Source organism: Hetaerina americana, unplaced genomic scaffold (genome assembly GCF_022747635.1).
Source record: "Hetaerina americana unplaced genomic scaffold, ioHetAmer1.1.p SCAF_1, whole genome shotgun sequence".
Lineage (NCBI taxonomy): Eukaryota > Metazoa > Arthropoda > Insecta > Odonata > Calopterygidae > Hetaerina > Hetaerina americana.
Genome location: NW_027286069.1, coordinates 21,197,125 through 21,222,115, shown reverse-complemented (window position 1 = coordinate 21,222,115; position 24,991 = coordinate 21,197,125). Strand labels below are relative to the sequence as shown.

Below are 24,991 nucleotides of genomic sequence, written 5' to 3'. Positions count from 1 at the left end.
ATTTGTGTTAGAATGCCTAAAAAAGTGCTTTGGAACAGTCACTTTGCTGAAATTTGTGCAGGGCTTTTTATTTCCAATGTTTTGGCTACGCATCTCAGTTAACTAGACATAACTTCAAACATTTCAGCAATTTGGAATATGAAGGTTTACCTAAATGCTTAGATGGATACAAAAGTGTTTTAATAAATGCGTATTCGTTTTATACTAATAGTTGCAATGAATACTCAGTAGTAGATAGCTCTAGAGTTGAATATTTTTCTCTTCGAGTTTCTTTGTAAATTAGTTAAACATTACGATAGTACATGGCAGCAGAAAGTTTTTTATTGAAGAGCGGTTAGGATAAACAAACTCGGGGCTAATCACTAATGGGAGGGAATAAATTCGTCGCATGAATTTAGCAATTATTATTTTTTCTAAATTGACATTCAACTGTTCCATGCCGAAAATAACGTTTAAATGGAGGTCTAAGATAAAAAATAAATTTTGTAAAATATCATTTCCCACGTTTAATCCTTTAAGAAGTCATTCAAATTATTTTCCTTGGCGTTATGCATGAGTGTGGCTTACTACTTAGAAGTAACCTGATTGGAGAGGTATCAATAATACAAAAAATACAAACCTTTTGCCAGTTCAAATAATTTATTTAACTTTGGCATGTTTTCACACACACACACAAAAAATATTTTTACACAAGACAGTTAAATTTTTTAAAATTCTCAGAATTTTAATATTTTCTTATTTCCGTCTTTTTTTTAAACTTGACTTAAAACAGCATTGGAGTACGGAGACAAAAATCACATTGCCAATATATTGGTAATAGTTTTTTCGTCAAAAAATGCTTAAGAACACACTTCTAACTAGAGAAGGTAAGTGTTGAAAGTTTACAATACTTCGAATAAATAGCACGGTTTTATTTATGTTTTCATGGCATTAAATTGGACCATTGCTATTGAAACATGAATATATTGCACTTCAAATAAAATTGCGAACTAAATTTTTCAAAATGTAAATTAAAATAGACAGAAATGTTTTGCTTTAAAGAAATATATGCCCATGCACTATGCACATGAGGATATCCGTTCTTAATCATTAACACAAAAAATTGGAACGGAATCAACGGATGGATTTTAAAAAAGTGATATTCCACGAATCAAACAGAAAATAAAGGGGAACCTCTTAAATAACTCCTGCTGAGTCATTCTCAAATTCGCAAACGGCTTGCATGAGATTCCTCCATCAGGTGAGGCAAAATTAGAAAAGAACACTCGGTCGAAAATTGAAAAAAAATTATAAAATGAGAGGAAAACAAATAACGTCTTTTGGATGCCGCTGAACTTCACTCTCCGTCACTCTGTGGCAACCAATCTGGGGACAGTTGGGTCCTCGACGCCGTGTTGAGCCGGTGGGTCGTGTGGGCGCTCGGCCGCCTAGAGGTCGAATCCTCGCAACCGTCGCGCGGCGGCGATTTCGGGAATGGGGAAGGGGGGGGCAGTGGGGAGGGTTTACTCGTCGACTCGCTCCTGGACGGGGGCGGGCTGACCGCCGCCACCCCTCCTTCCCGCCGTGCTGCCCCTTGTCCTAGAGTGGATGTTGGCTGAAGAGAGCGGCTTGGGCTTGGGCTTTGGCCTGTTGAGGTGTTCGATCTCCTCGTCCGTCAGCTGATCCTTGTACCAGTCGCGGCTGTAAGACGGATTGAAAATTAGTTTATAATATAGATAGTAACATTTAAAAGAACACATACGCAAATGTATTCCGAAATGTTCGGTGGCACAACCACTATATATATATATATAAACACATATATATCTATTTTTATATATATATATATATAAACACATATATATCTATTTATATATATATATATATATAAACACATATATATCTATTTATTTATATATATATATTAAAAAATATATATACACATATATAGTATATCTATTTATTTATATTTATATATTTATATAAATATGTATTATACACACACATTTATTGAGATATTTAAGCACAGAAACACAAAGAAAGGACACTCGAATATGTAGTGTTGACGTTCGACATCATAATCGTCAACACGAAACGTCATATGTGAGTGCCCTTTCTTTGTGTTTCTGTATTTAACTCTCTTAATCAATGCAACAATTTCAGAGTGTAAAAATCATTCGCCTTGACTGGGATCCCAGTCAAGGCGAATGATTTTTACACTCTGAAATTGTTGCATTGAAATGCACATTAGCGGATGACTCCGTTAAAAGTTACTGTTGCGGCATCTCCCGCAGTTTCTTTGGAATTTGCCTTAATCAATGTTTTTATATATTTGTGCGTCACTGAAGAGCGTTCTTTTTTGACGCTTCTTAGACGTTCTCCAGTTTCATTCATTTATATATATATATATATATATATATATATATATATATATATATATATATATATATATATATCACTTCCCTCCAGATCAAATTATTTACCAATCTCTTCTTCACCGCTTTCCTCAGTGCAAGTGCCATCGATTGGTTATAAAGAGATTACCTCCACTCAGTAAGACCGGTACAACTCGAGTAAAGTTTAGTAACTCTTCCTCGATGGAGACATCTCACGTGTCAATTCTCTCAGCGTCATGCGTCGTCATATCTGATTGAGGTCACATTCTCTTTCCACTTGCTTACTCGTCACCCTCCCCTTTCACCACATTTCACCTGAACTACATCAGCATCGAAACCTCTCAGTATTTCCTTGAGCAAGAGCCTGAATCTCCTCCTAAGTGCGCATTCATGATCTGCTTGGGTGAAAGAACCTACAAATTGAGGTTTCCAAGTCATTGCCTCTTAACTGTTAACGGAGACCATCATTGATTATGGTTAAATTAGCCGATAGGAAGAAAAACATAGGTATTGACCGGAAAGCGGACACTATTTGTTTTATGTAGAAATTGTCTATAATTTAGTCCTGTTTAGTGTCGCTTTTCCCATTCCAGACTCTTTGTGGCAGGACTTGGATGTAGGATTCTTATATGCCGGCCAACTCCATTTACTATGTCTGAATAAACCAATTTGTCCACGTTGGCCATCAAGTACTCATTATAGACGGTTTTCCATTTAGGAATTTTTAAAAGTCAGTTTTGCAAATTATAATAAGGAGAAGTCATTAAAAAATAAACTTATTTTGTTAGGTAGCAATTGTATACTAATTCAGATACAACCGTCAAAACCTGTGTTAATTGTGTATGAATATGTGTGTGTGTGTGTACATATATACTCGTATATATTTATTTTATTTATTTATTTTATTTATTCAGTATAAGTCCGAAAACAGCGCATTCTGGCCTTTACATCGAACTATTAACAACGATCACATTTACAAACACCCAAGCCCTAGGTGGAGGAAAACTCACCCAGGCGGGAATCGAACCCGCGACCCTTGGAATGGCAGACGAGGACGTTACCCCGCCGCCACCAGGGTCGGCGCTATATATATATATATATATATATATATATATATATATATATATATATATATTTTATGACACAATAGAACACTAATAAAATAGATAACACTTAAAAGGACACTCACATAGTAGATTGTTTGAGCTTTCGGCCTGCTCAGAGGCCTTCTTCAAGTAGGACTGAAAATTTTTCGAGAGACGTTAGGGGTCTGGGGGGATGGAAGGGGAGGTGTAGGGAATGCTGGGAGGGAAATTAAAGGTGGCGGTTAAGGGTTGGAATTTTAAAAGATCGGAAAGCTAGTATATACGCTGATTCACGAGTTCTCACCTCTATATTGGTGGCTGAATCGGGTAGGGATTCTAGGACGCTAAGAGCAAAACACTGATCGAATAAAAGGTTGTGGGAATTTGCTTGTGAAGGGGTAGGAAGAGAAGAGAGTGAGGCAGAATTGCAGGAGTACCGGTGATTGTTCATTCGGATGAATAAGGAGGGAGGGAGTGCATTCGCCTATGTAGAATGAAGTGCAATGCTTGCATGACAAAAGATAAATAATGTTTTTTGAGAGGCAATTAGCGTGGGAACGAGGTGAGGGGGCAATGAGGGGATGTGGGGAGAGGGGAGCAGATCTGATAAGTAGACAAGTTTTACATCAGAGGCGGTTGCAAGTAGGGGAAATATTAGGAAATTTGTCACGGGGGGGCGCCAAAGGGTTGGTGGATCTCAGAAGGTTTTTTAGATTGGCGGGTCGTCTGTATGCGAGAGAAGGGCATTGGGGAGTAAGGAAGAGGTCGCGTCATTGTCATGTAAAAAAGGAAACAGTTCTTAAAGATAGGTTTTCAGTCTGTGTGATCCGGGGAAATAGGTGGTACAAAGGTTGAGTCCTGCGTCAGATGTGGGCTTGTTTTTATGTGGTGTGTGCTCGGGTGAAGCGGTGGATTTTATTTTGTAGGAACTTTTCTGGGTAACCGCGTATTTTTCTTTAGTATTTAAAAAATAGGTGATAATTAAGTTTTGGTGTAAATTAGATGAGGATTTTTCAGTCAGGACCATCCGAGATCATATCAAGCCTGGTTTTTGAGGCAAAAGGAGGAGCATGGATTAAGAGGCCTTAAGGATCTGAAAACAATGAAGATTTTAGGCTATCTTACCCAAGAAATAAAAAAATTGGGTTTCCAATCAATAGATTCTTCCAATATTTCGTTTCTGTGAGATCTTTAGAGCTTTTTCTGCGAAATTAAATCTTTTTTTTACGTTTTTCATAGCGTTATCCACAGCAGTGATAACTTTTAATGCAACCCATTTAAAAAAGATGGTTTCAGAAACCACATTTTCGATACCTTTTTTATTTCCTACACATGACAGAGTTAGTTATTGGCTGCTCCATTAAATAAAATTGATTCTCTCGGCAAAATATTTTCCAATAATGCAGGGTGCGACAGCAAAACTTCCTTTTTCCAAATAAGAAAGCATTTCAAAAAAGGAATTTATATTGCCGCAACCTGTATTTATGTGAAAAAATAATTATTTTTGACATACCGTTGTATTCTGCTCAAAGACATGGTAGTAGGGGAAAGACTGTTTTTTCTTCAATTCTTTCATCTTAACTTCAAAAATTTCAATGTTTGTCTTCCCTATAAAGGCGATTTCCCAAGCAAAGGTGTTGGTCATTTTTGTGTAATTAGATATCTGTACCTAGACTTTTGACTGCTGCCTCTGTTAGATATTCAATTAGAGTACATTACAGAATTATTCCTGATTTCACGAATAGGACTTTTATTCCCAATAAGACAATCCAAAATATTGGTATGGGTTTTGTCAGTAGATACCCTCCAAGAAAGCTTGCATCCATGATCCACTCCACGACTTTTTGACCTGTATGTCAAGCAAGGTAAAAGGTAGTGCAGAGAAACCCTGAGGTAATACCTTACAGTAAATTTCTCCCATAAGAAGTCTATTCGAATAAATTCCCTGGAAAAAAATAAAGTCTCTTGGCCGATTAAAACCATCTTCATCGGTAGATTCCTGCCATTAATTTGTAATGATCAATATCATGGAACGATCTATTCCTCCGTCCACAACCCTCGATTTACAGCGTCGGCTACAACGCTAGCCGCCTTCACTTACCACTCGGGCACATTCTTCGGAGCGTCACAGGACTTGGTCTGCTCGTTGAACACCTTGCCGAGGGAGCATCCGTTCCTCCTGGGCACCTCGCCGTTGATGCACACGTAGAAGTATTGGCAGTCACCAGGATCGGCATAGCGGGGGTGGAGGACTCCCGAAGTGGACGGGTTGTGGGGGCAGTCGAACTGGAACACTTCTGCAATGGGATGATGGCAGTTGGGGAGGGTGGGAACGAAGGGGGTTGTGGGAGAGAAGAGAGAGAGAGAGGAAAAAAGAAATCTTGCGTCAGGAACCGTTATAAGATAGTCGACAATTATACTCTTACGTAGTGCAATTGCAATCAAACTTGCCCAAGGTTACTCGAAAATGTGTAGGGAAAAAAAATTAATTCTAAACAATAAACTATGTTAATTCAATGTACATAGAAAAATGTTTGGGTTTTACATAAAATATTATTTGCTCATGAAAATAAGGAAGCAGTACTTGTACGCATTCATAAAATTACAAATGTTCGCTTGTGGTTCGCAACCCTTTATAGGCCAGAGATAGGAGAGATAACTTTAAATTTCATATTAAATCACTTGCATAAATTGGAAACAGGTTTCTATAGCGATAGTGTTCAAAATGCATTATTACTCCCATCATGCAACGGTAGGAGAAATCATGACATTTAGAAAATACGGAGTAAATATTATTTTTCACACGAACGATAAGGGAATAGGAATGAAGGGATAACAGAATTATTTTAAAGATATTCTTTCCAAACCATTTAAAAAACCGTCTTATTTACCATCTCCATATTCCATATACCCTCTTCTATCACCTCTTTATTTTTACCATCATCGTAAATTTTCTTGAACCAAGGTAAAAGGTTTTATTGATATTATTTCTATATTATTAACCTAAGAATTTATAAAAGATTAATGCTATTTGCTCGAAAAAAATCATTTCGGAATTTGGAATGAAGGAGAACATCAGCCCTTTATTTTTTTCTGCTGTGCGTGCTTTCTCTCAATTTTCAACTAGAATAAGAAACACGATGCATAACAAAACACGTGTGTTGAGCGAAAATTCAATACAAGAATGACTTTCATGATATGCCCTCGCCCATTGCTCTATACTTGGTAGCATTTCCATCAGGTAAGATTGAATATGACCACGAACGATGAAATTACACTGGAGGGATACTATAATGCTTTGAAAATGTAACCCTAGACTATTTGGATCATCGTTACTCAGTGCATTGCAGAATCAATGTGATAAATGTGGAATAACATTTAATCACAATAATACGAAATGAATCGGATTCTCAAGGCATGGGAAGGCTAATCTTATTATAAAAGTTGGGGAAAAATATAAATCTGTTCATCTATTTGAGAAGTGTTCTTCTGAGGACGAAATTCTTAGTGGAAATATTTAAAAAAGAATTGCGTTAGGTAAAGAACCGTTTACGAGACGCGCAAATGCAAGAGAATGGCAGGTAATTGAATTAAATATATATTGAAGGAAAAGACTAGTCAAAACTCTAATGTGGATCATAATTTTATATTGCTCAAAAACTTGGCCATTGAGGCTAGAAGATAATCATAGGTAAGAGGTCCTTGAGTGTGGAGGAAAAGTTAAAAACTAAAATGGACGGAAAAAAAACGAGCGATGAAGTTCTGGGCACGGTACGGAAAGGAAAAAGACGGCTGTTAGAAGAAATTCGAATTCGGCAGAACTAGTAGACGTTGGATATTGTGAGTGGCAAATGGTTTCTGGAGTCGATAATAGAGGGGAGAATGCTGGGAAAGATATGTAGGGGAATAAAAATATCAGGCATTTTAGCTGAAATTAAAGGAGGAAGAAATTATGCAGAACTAAAATCTAATCAACATATTTTGTAGTATGGTGTTGAAGGAAATTTTCTATCATGTTGATTAGAGCTAACAAATTCAGTAGTTTGTGGATCCAAAGGCTCACCAAAACAAAATGACAAATTATATGTATTTAAGGCTGTAATTGGAGGTTGGTCGTTTGTCTTGACTCATTTCATAGTCCATTCATGCTTCTCAACACTTTTTAGTTGAAACCATTGGCTCTCGAAGTTGGATTCAAATTTTTCTTCTATTACTTATATGATTTATTATCTCGTACTGCTGGATCTAGTGTGTGTTATGGAGATCCGAATAATCAAAAAAAACACTCATTTGACATCAAAAGTAATACTTACTTTCACTTGTAAGGAATAAGAAATTGACTTCAGTGACTAGTGGTATGGCCTCTAAAATATTCATAACATATTGTCTTCCATTTTTCGAAATCATTACAACACTTGCACAATATTAATTCGGCCCTGAATCAAAATTACAAAAATTTTTGATAATAGAGAAACTTCAAGGAGAAATTATAAAAAAACTATGTAATTTAGAGGGTATAAAATAAATTTTTACTTTAAAAAATTTAAATAAAATCTTCATCGTCTTCAAATCACGGAAAATATTTATATCCCTAGTGCCCAAATTGACAAGGAGAATGAATTCTCAGAGAAATCCTTGATATATAGAAGTATATTTTTACAAAATCTTCCGCGGGACATATAATAATGCATTTGCACCGCCGGAGTTGTCTATTGAATCGGAAATAGTATAGACATTTCTGCGAAGAATCGAGACATTTGCGGCCAGATGGACGAAACTGTGGCGGCCTACCGTATCACCTCCCAACAACCATTTCCTCCCACCTAGACACCTTACCTTTTCGGACACCGGCTACAATGATGTAATTTTCCCAAAATATTGCGCTTTTAACTAATAATACGCATTCCATAAGACAGCAAGCGACTGTAAATATGAAAAGGCGCCAACGGCGAAAGAAAAAACTGAAAACGGTAGACGTGTTCAGGGAGAAATGCATATGACCGTGCGTTAACGTTATTCATTATACAGGTAGACCGTTAATACACAGCAAGTGCATAGGTAAAGAAGGTTTTTCATTAGGCAATAGTTAATAGTACGTCGATCAGTATTCAACGCATCGAACAATATTGAACCTATTTTAAATTGACGACATATTCCATATTATCCATATCGACAATGAAATCATATAGAAAAGATCGTCACATTGAAAATATCATCCAATTCCTAATATTGGAGATAACCATCAGGCCTATTTGTAAAAATGACTCTATGGACTTGGGAAAAACTATCAGAATGCTGTTCCTGTATCGTCATATCACACAATCTAAGAGGGATATATCTGGAATGTAGGCATTTTCCTCCTTCAGGGAGGAGGGGATGGGGTTGTTGAGCGAAAATTGTCGCTATCCACAGTGCCCATTAAATGGGTTTCCTTATACCATTTTAACATCGGAGGGCGATCCAGAGAACCTCGGCCTTGGAAGGCAAGCGGTCAATATTTCTCTCTCTCTCTCTGCCCCTCCCTCTCCACAACTTCCCCTCTCTCACCTTTGGAAGAGCAGCCCTCCTTCTTGGCCTCGTCCGGCCACGTGCAGATCCCGGTCTTCTCGTTGTACACAAGGCCATCTGGGCACGTTATAGCGTTGAATTTGCCGTCCACGCAGTAATAGAATTTGTCGCACACGGACTGGTCCTCGTGGGAGAAGTAGCCATTTTGACGAGGGCAGTTCTTGGAAGGCTTAGGCGGCTCTTTAAGGAAATGGAGGAGATAAAAAGAGATGATAAGTGTTTAAAGTGGTCGCTAAGGGAATCCTGAAGTGCTGGAACCGCTTCCCTTATGACGGTTTAGTTCAATGCAGGCTTTTTCATGAGATGCCTTTTACTTTTTTAATTGTTAATTTACTTTTGGCAAACCTTATTAAGTGATACTGAGCTAATTTTGAATTATACTAGGCATTTTGGGTAACATTCCATGCAAAATGATCCAAATTGTCATAATATTTACTCTAAATGAATTTTATGAAATCTGGTTTTAGGTGTTGCTTGATGAATTAACGTTAATTTATTAATATTAATTTTATGCATAAAACCTTTCAGTGTTGGTTTCTGATATGATTTAATATTGAGCACGAGATTGATTAATACGAAGAAGAAAGTATTGAGAGAAGAAAAATATGATTCCATTACAAAAATCAGCTGCACAAAGTTTAAGCATAAATAATGAATTCTCTAAAGGGAGCATGAAACTAATGACATATTCAAGTCATCAAAAGCGATCTCAAGAGTAAAACATTAATTCCGGTTCTAATGCATTGTAAAAGTTTCTCACTTGCCAGGGCAAAAATTTACCACGAAATATTGTAAGGTACTACGATAGGGTAGGGATTGCATCTGCTGTTTGTGTGTCGCTAATAAAAATTAGAAAATGTGAACAAATGTATTTAATTCAAATTTAATTGCCAACATTTATCAGATTTATAGCATTCTACTCTACATCAACGTTTCAACATCATTTAATATTGCGTCAAATCATTGTATCTGTACCTTTCTAAACTGACTTCCCTTCATGTTTTCTTAATGTATTCATTTTCATCTAATTAAATAATCAGATTAGTTCAATCACATTTTTACCATCATCTATTTCTCCAAAATTTCGTTCTTAAACATTAATGGCAATTAAAATGAAATTATTGACTTTTTAATTCCACCCACTTTATTTAAAAGCACGACCCAGGTTTCGGCATTGAACGTCATCACCTGATTCTGCAGGTTTCGACGATGGACGCCATCACGATGGTGACGATGACGTCGAAACCTGAGTAGTGTTTTTAAATAAGCGTGTGGAAATACAAAGTCAATAATTTCATTCCAATATGTAATGCAAATTCCATTAAGTTACGCCAAAGACAACAAATAATTGACCCTAGTGAAGAAGACTATGGGATAAATTACTATTTCTACTACCCTTTTTTTCTCAAGCAACTCATAAAGGACAAAATGGAGTTTAATGAATCTCTCAGTGGCATATTGGAGGTTTTCCAAAGATATAATCAGAATGCAAGACAGGAAGTCGTTAAGGGACAAAATTTAGTCTCCTGGATCATGCAACTGCATAATGGACAATTTCCAAGGATGGAATCGGAATACAAGACAGGAAATCTGAAGACGTTGACCTCAGAGCACCGAGGAATTTTTGACCCAGCCCTCAGACCCCTCCCAGGGGCGTCGAAAGGAGAAAATAAAATAAAATTACGGCGGGACGTGTCCGTCCGGCTGGGCGGGCGGATTCGGGGTCTTGTGCCGTCGGAGGTGATGGTACTCACGGAGTCCCGGTCTCTTGGAGCAGTCGATGTTGAACGGAAGGTCGCACTTCTCATGTACGGGGCTGAAGTCGTTGAACACCATGCCGTCTGGGCACAGTCGTTCCTCCACCTGCCCGTTGGTGCAAGCGTAGTACTTGTCGCACTGCGTGGCATCCGCGAAGTAACCGTTTGGTTCGGGACATTCGTCCGAGAACTCCTCATCCGTTTCCTCCGGTTCCGGTTCGGGCCTCCTCTGCTGCTGCGGTTGGGGCCTCCGGTTTGACGAAGGGAGTCTCTTGGTGGATGGTTTCTGAGGGGCTGACGTTGCTAGCGCCACTGAAAATGCAAGAGAGAGAGAGAGAGCGATTGTTATTTATTTTATCGTTAAAACACAAGTTTCAATAAACTCACATAATCCCACCTTAGTGGTCACACGATAGCGTTACATCAATACCACCTAAATACACAAACATTGTCTGTGTAGATTATTGGCATGAGTAGACGGAAGATTACTCTGAGTAATCAATGCAGGAAACTTCTTCATTCCTCTTCCAGGCTTCGCTAGGCTCTTTGGGATATCAACGCATAGTACAATGTTTTGATATTTTTTTGATAAATTAACTTATCGCTTTACGGTAAATATTTTTTACTTATGATAACCAGTGTCACATATTCAATGCACATAGATTGATGCACGGTATTATCATATACGGTAACGCTGCCATTGTGTTACGGCAGAGAGCCCGAAAGGAGTAGTACTCAGGTGGAATATTGAGCATCCATCCATACGCCACAGCTCTTGTCGACTTATTTATTTTGCATTTGTCCAAAAACAGCACTTCGGTCTTTACATCGGACTTTGAACAATTTTATAACAATTTGACAATTACATAACCCAAATTATGGTCAAATATATTAAAAACTATGGTCAAATTAGCGCAGACGTCACAGTTGACCTAACAGTGGCTCACTTTAAATATAATTTCGCCTGGATTTGCTCTGAAATCAGTCCGGCAAGTCAATTTCCATGATTGGAATCACTTTGCTAGCAATCAGGTTTACAAACTTAACCGATTTAACAATTTTAATAGTGATAAGCTTCAGGCCAATTAACGCGGTGCGCGCAACGTTCATATTTCTTGAAAATCTAGGTATATAGTGTATACAGGGCCCTTATGGTATGACGAAAAGGAAGAAAATGAAAACCTTCCGTTAAAATTCATCAGAGAAATCAGTTGAGGAAAAGAAGTTCAATTTGGCAATGATTGGTGACGCCCCATTTATTTAATTACTTATTTGCCGTACGGCAAAATCCACGACACAACAGCTACCAACTCACGGTTGACTTTTGGTAAATGGCACCTTGAGAATCTTGCTGAAGGCAACATTTATTGATCAAACATCGCATTAAAATCATCAATAGAGTCGAAAAAGTACCTGAACATACTCCTTCCCTTTTATAACTAGTTTAATAGACGTTCATGACGAAAGCTCGTGTATGAGGAGAAACAGTCCAAAAATATTCACTAAACTCCATTCGCAACTCTAACCACGATAGCAAATATCTATTATTTCAATGAAAAGCTTTTTTTCTGGTAAATTCAGTGTCTATAAATTTGAGTACATTTCTATGATAACTGTATGACCGTCCATGATATTCGTGACGCAATGTTCTCGAATGGTTACGATACTCGTGACCATTGATCACGAATATTGTCAAGCATTTTCACCATTTGGTCAATTTCCGTTATCATTGGATCACGAATATCGCATCGGAAGCAAACGATTTCTATTCGGTTCGATATTATTTCTCCGTCGTTACGATTTCTATTTGAAAATATGGAGACAACAGCTACGCGAATTGGGTAAATACACTTAAATTGGTGGGTTTTACCTGGTTGAGTGGGTTTTACCTGGGCCTCGATGACAAATACAAATCAAAACTTTCCCTTCCTGCACTTTAAAGAGTGTGAAATCGTCAGTACACGCATATTAAAACCAATATAACTGAAGAAGCAAACATTCCTGCCACCAATTAACCCCGGACATATTCTTTCATTCAAGAAGACGGCAATACAGACAAATACTACAATATGCTTACTGAAAAGAAATAAAATTTACATTTTGTCGCAGTCGAAATTTTCTCTTTCAATCCTACGTATACAAATATACGTTATGTGCTATATGAGCCGAAGTATGAGGCCAGAATTACTTTTCATTATTCAATACAGTGCTAACCGGTTTCACTATTTATTAGAACGTAAATAACTTTTAGAGTAACCAAATTTCTCCATTGTAAAATGAATACACGTACATGTATATCAACTCATAGAGGGAATGTCATTCACGAACCTCAGTGTAGAAAATATCGACTTCAATTTGGTAGGCGTGGATGTCACTTTGCGCCAGATACCATCCGCGTCTTATAATGTTCACAATGTTTTATGATGATCGGTAATTATAAGAATTTGGTTCGATTTAAAGAAAAAATTTTAATGTTTTCACTTTGATGGGTTATTGTAATCGTATTAAAAATTTAGTCTCATGAACTTTGTAAAGAACGTATCAAATCCACATAAGAAATTCCTAAAAAACATTCCAAATATTTGTTCTCTGTATTAAAAGCGTACTTTTGCCCTAAAGCTCTCAGAAATGTTGTTGCAATTTACGTACACGTCATTTTTTTATTTGACCAGATGTATAAAAAGTTCATTTCACATTGTATTCCACTAAATTTACTTTTGTTGCTTAAACAATTTTTGTTAACACTCTTTTTGAGAGTATTAGAAAATCAGTGTGATTAAAATTGGTTCCAGTAGTAGGGGCATGAGAAGAAGAATCGTGTCAGGCAAAGAAGATTTCACGAAGGATTTCAAGAAGAAAGGAATTTATGGCAGAGATTTTAAGTAATTAGACTAAGAAAATAGGTTACTCGTTAAAACTTTGATACCGATTTTGGTATTGCACAGCTCAGAAATTTGTTTTCTGAAGCATAATGAGAGACATTTGAGAGTTAGGAGATGTTATATTGGAGACGTTTAAGATTTGAGGAGTGTGAAGAAGAATTGAAGGGGTATGATGAACATAAAGGAAAACGAAAGAATAAGATGAAGCGTGGAGAAGACTGAAGAATGTTCGGAAAACGAGGAAGGGGAATGAATAGTATAGAGATTTTGGGCGGAATGAAAGGAGGAAGGAAGAATGAGAAATAAAAGGGAAGCAGACCGTTTCAATAATTCGGAAATAAGCAAGATCAACTTAATAGTACAAAGATCAAAGTTACAAACTGATAATCACCCTGAGGTGTGAAAAAAGTTCTTTTCCACGCTGGGATATTTTCCTACCTTCATATTTATATACTGACCATTACGTTGATTTTCAAAATTAAAGTCGATTGTCCCACTCAACATAAGTCCTGGTAATTACTTGGGATGGCAGAAGGGATGAAGAAAGTGAAATGGACGAAAAGGAAAACGAACGATGAAGTACTAGGCATGGTGACTTGGGAGGAGCGGGGATTGCTGGGAGAAATCTAAGGGATGAAGAAAAAATGGATGCAGAGAATTTCGACTGGCCATGGAATGTTGACGATTGTAATAAAGGGTAGGACGTTAGGCAAGCAAGGAATGGGTAGAAAAGAATGGCATATTGGACAGAATTAAGGGAATTAGAAATTATTCGGAATTAAAGAAGGGTTTAATTAGTGTGGGGTGTCAGGTCGTGTGTTTTTTGGGTAGAGCTTTGGAGTTTAGCGATAAATAGTCAGTGTTCATCCAAAACCTAACTTAAACGGTAAACTAACCATAATAAACGTAACAGTAAAGTGTAAATTGAATTCTCAATACTTAAGCGGTCTCATTTATAGTTTTTCGCCGAAATGAAGGAAGAACGTCACATTCTTTCATTATATACTCCAATGTGATCAGTGCATAGTCGTCCAGAAATAGCCGAGCCCCTGGAGGTAACTATGGATTCACAGTGCAGCGCATTAATATTGAGGATAGGAAACACGAATCACTGTGCATACACAATTGAGCGTGTTGGCGCCCGCACCCCCCCCCCCCCGGATAGCGAGAGAAACGGTGCCAAGATGTCAATTGCCGTAGGAGTGAGAGTGTCTGGGATTTTCTCGGAAACTCCTCCTACCCACCTTTCTCCGCGTTCAAATGCAAATTTTCGTAATTACGTACTCGACCGCAATGAATTGAGTAGCATCTGTATAAAAAAAGAGAAGCACGATTCTACGAAATTATTCGTAATCATTCTTTTGTTTTATGTCTTCAAGATTTCATTCAGTACATTACACTGTGGGTGATTCAAGAGTTGGGCCAGTTTCCTGTATCCTTTGACGGATCCATTTCCATGATGCTATGATGCAAAGTCTTCGCTTTTGATATAATTTCCCGTTTTTTTAGTATTGAGATCTACGCCATAAAATCACGATGATAATACTGTCTGAATCTACCAGTTTCAATTGAAGTTGAAATATAAAATACAAGAAATTATACATATTCTTATGGTAGCTGGGGGACTACCACAAGAAAAATTGAGTTGTAATGGTGCTCAAATTAATGTCCTTCTCACCAAAGAACTGACTTAAGAGTTCAAATAGCTCTAAAACGTAAATATCAACTAACTAACTTTATTTAAACAATATAAATTAATTTATGAGAAAAAACGGCCGAAATCGCACAGTTCCAAGTTTACAGCACCTCAGAACTCACCAAAAATAAAGTTGAAAGATCGCATCTTTAAATAGTCTCTAAAGATTCCTAAAAAACCGTATATTCAGGAATGGGTGTTACATTAATTTAAACGCTCATAATTAATACATGAACTAAGGTGATAAATTGACTCGTGTGCAGTCACGATCAAAATCCCTCACACATTACGTAAACTGTAGTAAATGTAGAAATTACTTAATGTATTTGAATTATTTTATTACATTAGTGGGCATATGAAATAATTAAGAAACAGATATTTCATCCAATTCAACATAAAATAAAATTTCTCATTCTTTCAATAGAGCCAATAAAAAGATATTTTAATATGAATTCTCAAATATCGTTTTTTTTAAGAAGTCAAAATCTTAGAACGCTGTGCGAATAAAAAGCAAAGATGTACGGCCGTTTGTGTACCATTGCCCTGTGAGGCCGATTGCTAAGCATTTCTGCATACGTTTTATCGACTGCCACAGTCTCGTTGAATTGCCTAACCCTACGCCCCTAACCATATGACTACACATGACTACTACATAAAACTTTGTGGGTAATATTATTATTTGAAACTGCCCATCCTTTCGATTATATGATTGATAAAGTTTCCTATTTATTTTATGGTGAGAAGGGGTGGAATCCTGAAGATTGATTTAAGAGGGAGAATAACGTAACCCATATAACAGGGAAGAGGAATGAAGGGAATAAGCATTCCCTTCAAGAGAGACGAGGGTCGCAGGGTGAAAAATATTAAAAAGTATGGCATGAAAAAACGTTAAATTGCGTTAATAGAGTCCACGCGGATGATTGATATTCGTCAGAGGTCGACAAAAGCATGTGCTAATCGAGTAGCTACCCAGATTCTTATCAGGTTTGCGCAATTTTTAAACAAGTCGGCATAAAAATTCATTGAAGAATCAGGATGCACGAGGAAGATTAATTTATTCCATCGCCCACTCTAACTGGCATTATCTCTGTTTTAAACGAAGGATCCGTTGGCTTTTGCATCATCCACGACAGTTGAGGCGTGCGAGGGAAAAAATCTCTACGTCATAACTCACTGACTCCGGGAACGCCTCTCCTCTGCCGAGTCGTGATGGATACGTCAAGAGGCGAACGTGGCGGTTCACGTTTCACTGGGAAGGGAAGAGTGCGGACTTCAATAATCATTTTCTGCGGACGGATGTCTCGTTCACCCCCTCCCCCAGTAGATCCACCCATCTATTTACATGGTACCCAGCAAGTCATCACCAGGGTGTGTGACGGGGGGGAGGGGTTGATCACGCACCAAACAAAGAGGATCAAAAATTAATTCTTTTTTTCAGATGTGGAAAAAGCCTTCATTTGTGCGCAGTATTTTTTGGCTCGGAAAATTGGCCGCTGTGATAATAGGGTGAGCGTTAGTTTTTTAAACGTGGCTGCAGGGAAGATCTAAATAAGTAAAATGCACGGAAATGAAGACCAAAGAAGTCCTCCTAAGGCATAGTGGTGGAGAAGGGTGGTTTGCAAGAATTGGAAGAACTTCAATGGAGAAAAATAAAATAAATCAGAGCTATTTTACTCGGCGATAGAATGATTGAAGAATACCATTATGTAGAGGGTTATGGAGATATTATGTACTTATCCTTCCTTCTACTTCCCCTAATGTTAGGCATTTGGGGAGGGTTGGAATACGCATATTGGGCCGAATAAAGAGAGGTAGAAGTATAAGGAATTGAAACAGGACTAAATTGTGTATGTTTGTATCCATGTTCAAAACAGGTTGAACAGTTAACCTATCTCGAAAGTGTGTTAGACCAAGATGGTCAAAGTAGTAGGGACATAAGAAGAAGAATGGCGTTTGGCAAAGAAGCATTCACATGGAGGAGGAAAGTATATTCAAGGAAAGTATTTTAAGAAGGGTTTATTGTAGCGTAGTGTGTCAAGTGTTGTCCTGTTAAGGCGAAGAAATATATCGGGTTAGAGTTAGTTTGTGGGTCCACCCAAATCCTACCTTAACCATAATGCGGCTGTTAATGAAAATAATTTTGGCTCTGTCAGTGCCATTACACTACTTCAACTTCTACCATGCTTAAGGATGGAATAAAGAAATATGATTTGTAATAGTGAAGTGAAGATGCGCTGTCATTTTGCTTAAGACACATGTTATTTAAATTTCACTTGATTCGTCAATTTTAAAAATTACTTTGTAGGGTACGCAAAATGTGTGTTGAGATGAAAGAGGGAAATACTATCGCCAAAAAGAATGACTTTGCATTGATTACCAATTGCATAACCGAGCTTCCGGTTCGTGATATTTTCTGGAAATTTAAATCGTAAAGATAGTTTGCATCGTCACGGAAATCAATTTATCAAGGAGGCCTTTTATTTGGACTTATTTTAATTCACTGATGTCTTATCGCTAAATGAATTCGCAAAATAAATGTATTTTTAAGAGAGAAATTTGATGTGAATGAACCTCGCTCAATAACAAACGGATACGAAGATACTTAGTAAGTACTGCATAAAATTCTTAAATACGTTCACTCATGAAATATGTGGTGTTGTTACTTGACGCTTATTTTTAATTCAATTCGAAAGCTAAAGGAAAACTAATGATTAAACAAAAAACAAATTAACGGAAAATCAATTTTACTCGATATTTTTTTCACGAAAATATCTTCTCGCCATCTTTTATCACTGATCAAAATCGGCGTGGGATACGGTAGAAAGCCATTTTCAGATGACGCTGATAAAAGTTTCATGACCGCCTTTTCTTTACCATGACAATGGGTTAATGATTATTTCATTATCCAAGAGAAATGAAATACAGAAGAAATTTTCATGACGATCACGATCGACGTATAGTTTCCATCGTCGTAACAAACAGATGAACGACGATAAATCAAAAGAAAAAAGAAGTGCGCGCCGCGGGATGAAACAAAATCAATTCCAATTGCCATCTCCCGACCCGAAATTTAAAATTATTCCACGCGCGGTATGCGACAGAAAACGAAGAAACGGATTCATAGAAAACACTTTGTGAGAATCAATAAATAAATACGTGAGAGGCATTGTGGTCGGGATGAATGTAGGAGGGTTAAGAAAGTCACATGAGGAAGATCACTGAAAGAAAAAATATGAGGGGGTTATGTGAGAAAGGTTGAATGGTGAACATGCATCGACTACGAATGGGGGTGGGCAGAATATGAACACTCCAGGTTGCCAATCACCTGATTGAAAACTGAATGAAGCGAGAATCGACATCCACTCAGTTGGCGATTTAATTTTCACGAAGTTTACGCTCGTACGTAATCCCATCACGGTGTTCCCTTTCATGTAGTAGGCAAAGGAACAAAAAAGCCAATTTTGTAAGGGTTTCACCAATCAACATAGAAATTTTAAATCTTTTTTCACAAATACCTCCCATACTGCTCTACCCCTGAATATCCCTTTTTGTTTCTATCAATTTCATAAAAAAGTGAATGCATACGTATTTCATACGTATTTTTAGGACTTCAAAATATTCTTTTCTTGGTATAATCCCTTCGTTCACTCATGAAATTTCAGGCCTGCCCCTTCTTCCCCCTCAAAACATTATGCACAAGTTTTTATGCACGGTTGCTTTTGCAACCTTAAACCAGATAATATTTCTACCTTTTCATTACAATCCACGTACCACCATATAACTTTCTAGTGTGCTAATGCCATGCTTTTCCAACATTCGTCATGAGATTAAAGAAACGTTCAGGGATAATTATGTGCGAGGTGGAAATGTTAATAAAAAAGTAATTTTCTGAGACACGCTCAACATATACTAATAAGCAAGACATTGTTTCTTTCCCCGTTTACCTTTCTCAAACAGAAAAAAATAATCCAGCGGAATACCACAAACTAAAGGATATAAATATGTTATTAGTTATTAAGACGTACAGTCGCTCTAAAGTGGAATTATGCCACTTCTAGAAAAAAAATCTACAGCACAGAAATTTTATTTCTTTAAATTATTAGTATTACCGTCTAAGATAGCTTTTGAATGGAGAGATTGGCTGAGAAACGATAATTTTTTTTACATTTCCGAACGAAATAAAACCTGAAACCACTCACACAGAGCACAATATAAGCGCCCACCCAAGAAATGCTTAATCCCTCGAGAAAAAAATCTTTAAAACATAACACGGTAAAAGGGCAGTTATAATAGATGAGGGTAGAGCTGACCGAGTAATGAGTTCAACATCTAGTGAAATTCACACATGAGAATCAATTCCTTATCCTGTGTCGCCTGGGGTTACCCAATTCAAACAACTGCGGAGATGCCGTGGCAATAACGTCTACGGAGTAATCTGATAATTGTGCATTAAAATGCAGAAATTTTGCCAAACTCCGGTTCTTCGGAGTGAGATAGGATATCTCGGTAGCTTGACTGGCTATAGTACTCGGCCGGCTATCGAGGGATCCGGGTTCGAGTCCCGGTAAAGTCAAATGATTTTTACACTTTGAAATTTCCGCATTTGGATGGAGGTTACCAGGAAAGTTCTGTGATGACCGAAAAATATCTCAGAGATTTGGTGAAACTGAGAATTCCCAGGGGCGCCACTTGAAATATAGTATATATAGTCCAAACCGGTAGCCAGGTATTCTCCCCACTGAACTATCACGCCCCTGGATTTGCAAATAAACGTGGAATATTCTTGATTTTCCAACCCATCCATTTCGGTTCTTTTCTATGTTATGTGTACGCACCATATTATATATTATATTTTACGAGTATTAATTTTGGCCTGAGGACCGTACAGTGGTAAGTGCACTTGATTATCACTTGCTCGACTTGGATGCATCTCTCTCCGTCTTGGAACAAGAGACGCGAGGATCGCGGGGTGCGGGAGGAGGAACAATGGGTGGGCGTATCTCTACGATGGTGGCGGCGGCGGCGGGAGGAGTGTTCGATGGAGGGGGCGGGGGAGTGAATGGGGGAGAGAAAGAGCGGACGACGCCACACGCACCGAACCGCCCCACGGCGGCGGAATCTTCGTGGAATGTGAGGGAGAGACGTGGACGACACGGGTTGACTCCGAATACTCGCCCCCTCCCTTCACCACCCCCTCCCCCATCTTCCTTTCTCTCATCCCCCCTCCACCCCTTCGATTGTGAGAGATTCTCCGGTCGTCCTTTCTTTTTTTTATCCTTTACCGTTCGTCGTGGAGGAGAGCGTATATTTTTTTTTTCTTTTAGAAAGTCTCACGCCTTTCGGTTCCCCCAGGGGGTGGCGGGGGTGGGGAAGGGGAAAAGATGATCGTGATGAGATGGAAGGGACGAGGGGAGGGGGGATGTCTACCAGCTTTCTCTCCTCCTCCTCCTCCTTCCTCTCTCCCGCCTCCCCCTCCTCCCAAACGAACACACACTTGCACACAAGCGCGCCCTCATCCCACCCCCATCCCACCCTCAATCCAATCTCTCCGGGGAAGCGTTCGTGCGTGCGAGGGTTGTGAATGGATCGCCGCCGTTAGGCCGTTCGCCCGCTAGGACATGACACGGGGGGGTTAAAGAAAAAATAAATATAAGAAAACAAAATTCCGATCCCTCGCGGGGGACGAAAGTAAAATTGTTTCGCTCTATTCTGCCTTCTTAAAGAAGTGGTCATCGAAGGGGTTACTCGTGCCGAAAGCTGGAGAGAATGACCGGGGAATTTTGTGGACCAATCACCGTCCTACACCAAGGCGGTTGTTTTTGTCTTTAGCGTCCCTTTTAATTATATAAATTTAATTTGTTTGTAAGAATATTTTTGCATTATTACTACTTTTTTGCATTTGTTACTCCTTTTTTGTGTCCATTACTACGTCACGGGAAACGTGGCACTCCAGCCTGTTGGGCGCTGGGATTCTGACCGGAGGGCCCGGGATCGATTCTGGGTGGCGTCTCTGGTCAACATCGGCTTTCCCCAAGCTGTATGATATATTCCGGGCACCAGATCTTCCTGGGGAACCATATAGTGGCACAGGGAAGGAAACTGGTCCCTAGTATTATCCTGTTGATGTTTGAATTTTACTCACAGTATACGAGGACTTAGTAAAAGGCAAGCTCTACACGCTATCTCCTAATCATCAGGATAAGAGGATGTGGGGTAATCAGAATGGTGCGGTGGCTAACGCACTGGCTTACCACCGAGATTGCCAGGGTTCGAATCCTGGAGACGGTAGAAAGTTTTCGGTGGTATCCCGATACCTACTTGAGGTGCTTTGTGACAGGCACTTTTGAGTGAGCACGCCGTCCGTCGTTAGGACGTTAAACTGCGTACCCCTTGGCGCCTTTTGTCAATAGTAGGCTAATGCCGACGCTGGGTTTCTCTCCATCCTTAATCCTTACCCACTCACCCCTTAATGGCGCAAATGGCCTCAGCTGTCGGTCGCCTCCTCTAAAACTACTATTAATACTATAGGAGGATGTGTACGCTTGGAGAGTTTACGTCAATAGAAAGGAGGGAGTTTCGTGAACAATTTTAAGGAGGCTTAGGGAAAGATATTTCTTGCAACTGAAAGAATTGTGCACGATATGGAGTGCATAATTTATTCCTGAGCGTTTCCATCAAGAAGAAAAGAGTATGGCAATATTGAAAAAGAAACAAGTTTAGAGGTTTATAACGGAGAAAAGCCATTTCGTGCATTGTTTTTAATGAGTGGGTGGGAGTAAAGGAGTAAAATCATGGAAACCACCAGGATTAAGACAAAATTAGTTCTTGAAATTGACGACGTGAATCAAGTGAACTATAAGTTTCATGACCATTAGAACTTTCCACTTCTTGCTTTCAAGTTCTGCACGAACTGTCTGCGTGTTGTGGGGGTCTATCGTCTTAAGTGGTAGTGATTCATTGTTATTCTCTCTTTTTTCGTGCACCAAAGAGCTTATTTAGTGAGTAAAATTAACTTGGAACTAAGTTTTCATTCCAAAGTTTTCAAGCCACCATTCATATGAATTGTTGCGTTTTTTCGGAGTTTTTCAGTTCATGATTTTTCCCTTTTCCTAACCATTAAAACACCTCTCCCTCATCCCTTACCCATCTCATCTGATGCGTGCACCCACTGCCATACACCTTTTTGGTGGATTGCGGGGTATTTATGTAGGTGTAGATATATAAGTCATTTTTTATTTTTGATATACCCTTGGATGTTAAAAAATTATATTCTGATAGCTATGAAATATCGAGGAAACAATCGAAAGAGTGAGATTGAGTTAGCAACGAGAGTGGCCATGGCAATGGCGTCCCTTAGTAATTATAATTATTTATTATACACCAATCTGAGACTAGAGCAGAGGAAGATATTAGCTAAATGCAATGCGTGAAGTGTTCTAATATACGGGTTCAAAGCGTGAACCTTGGAGAAGTGAGAGAGGGGTAGAGGATCGATGCTTTTGAGACGTGGAGGAGATTGGAAAGAATTGAGGAAGTGGATGCACAAAATGAGGCTTAACACTTGTGAACACTATTTTGAAGAGGAAAGAGCATTGCTTTAGGTTTATGTTAAGAAGAAAATCAGTCCTAGCAATGACTATTGAGGGAGCAGTAATGAAGACGGGAGTAGAGAAGAAGGGAGAAAGAGAAAACGATTGGAGGATGTTTAAAGATATTTAGAGGAAGAGGAGAAAAGGCAAAAAATTAACAGGCCCGGGGAAGAGTAGGAAGGGATAATGGTAAGGCTATTAGGCGTGGTAGGCATGATTATGAACCGTGAAATGAGAGGAATGCTTTTAAAATGAGAAATTAAAGCGTTTAAATAGTTCAACTGTCTATTAAAATCAAATCTTAGATGAAACTTAGATCCCTGAAAGCCAAAGTGCAATTTTCAGATAATATTTCCTTACTAGCGTAAGTATCAACTCTTTTTCGTCTAGTGTCGAGAAGTCGTATATTGTGAATGTATGTAAAAAAAACCCTAGCTGTAACAACCATGATATTATGTAGCTGAAGCCGCAAGTCTTTGAATAGCATATCTGAAAAGATGGCATGTTCATAAGTTGTAAAAAAAATATGAAACAATTGCATGCATATAAAATGCTGCCCCAACTCCATCCATGCAACACAACATGATACAACGTTCACAGATATTCTAGGACAACGTCAACCCCCTTCAATCTTGCCGACATTCTTATCCTTTTCCTACCGTCACTTCACTTGCCTAACCTCCTCCCCTCTATCACAATCTTCAGCATTCCATTGCCAATGGAAACGCTCTACGTTCACCTTTCCTACCTTCTTTGGATTCCTCCCAACAGTACTCTCTCAACAAAATCAAATGAAGAAGTATTAGGAAGGGAATTACAAACTACATTGCCTCCTTTGCTAGGAGGTCCCAGGAGCCATTTGCCCTGCTCATTAGTTTAGCGTTGTCTAAGAGAATCCTATGGTCCTGGGTGAGGCTGTGCTCCTCAATGGCTGATTTCTCGTTATATCCGAGACTAAATCATCTCCTTTGCTATTAAATCCCGTGTAACCTGTCGTTTAACCTGCGTTTTACTCTAAATCCGGGTGAAGCTCTGACGCAGTGGAAAACCCAGGAGGACTTCAAAAGAATCGTGCGTCGGTAAAATATCAAATCTTGCATACTAGGACTTGATTATACACGATGATGGGTTTATAACAGTAATCTGATCCAAAACAGAGTGTTATTCGATTGTCCTTGTCGTTTCAACCGAATAATCCAGTGTTATTCGACGGGACGCCAAATTTTGGTCCCATAGATAGGTTTCACTGAGAACGCGAACTTATTACAGCAATAAATCCGGTCATCTACGCCATTATTCCTCTCCAGTTGTCTACGTTAACCGTTTAAGTCACAATCTCAAAAAATGAAGGGACTGATTTCATTTGACAACAAATAGCTGATTGAGGAAAGTTCACGATTCCGGGTCAACATCCAACATGTTACATGTAGCCTGTAGTAGCCTAGCAGCCTGTACTATTAACCTGAAAAACTTTCCAAACATGACAACTAATTTTTTAACATGTTTTCAGAAGTATTTTGGTCGCTCCGCCCACCGTGACCAAGCAGGTATACGATATTCATTTGGAAACCCTGGATCACGCTCCCTTCATTCGTGCATCCCCTTTCCTTTCCTGTCCATTGTCCGGCATGAATAAACATATCTAACGGCGATGCTGATGATCAGGAGGAAGCGTTGGCCTATTAATGAACAGTTTTACCCAATGGACGAGATGTCTTTTCTAATTTGGGTTCACCGAACTGTTCTTTCTCTCACCATTCAAAAGGAGTGGTGTTTTCTTCGTCTTAGAAGGTCAATGCCTCTTTCCTTCACAAAAACAAGACCTTACAGTCGTATTCTCTCCGAAGGCGAGCTTTTTTATTTTTGATCGAATGCAGCTGTTCGAGATTATTCAGTTTTTCAAAGTTTCAGGCGTAAAGTTCGATTCGACTGATGATATTTTGTTCCAAGCGTTTTAGATACCTAAAGTTCTTCACGCTCAATGAGTATTAGGATTCGTTTTAATATAAATCAAGATATACTTTTCGAAACAAGAACTT

At 38.6% G+C, this 24,991-nt stretch overlaps 1 protein-coding gene across 1 annotated transcript in view; it reads right to left on the bottom strand.

The window, feature by feature from the left end:
• Positions 1–631: 631 nt before the first annotated feature.
• Positions 632–24,991, bottom strand: part of LOC139700540 (protein obstructor-E-like) — a 35,805-nt gene continuing 11,445 nt past the window's right edge. The window contains exons 2-5 of the mRNA XM_071599085.1: positions 10,783–11,097; positions 9,008–9,208; positions 5,562–5,757; positions 632–1,680 (exon numbers count right to left, since the gene is read on the bottom strand). Of these exons, the coding sequence (XP_071455186.1) occupies positions 1,503–1,680; positions 5,562–5,757; positions 9,008–9,208; positions 10,783–11,097 (890 nt within the window). The 3' untranslated portion in view covers positions 632–1,502. The remainder of the gene's footprint in view (positions 1,681–5,561; positions 5,758–9,007; positions 9,209–10,782; positions 11,098–24,991) is intronic.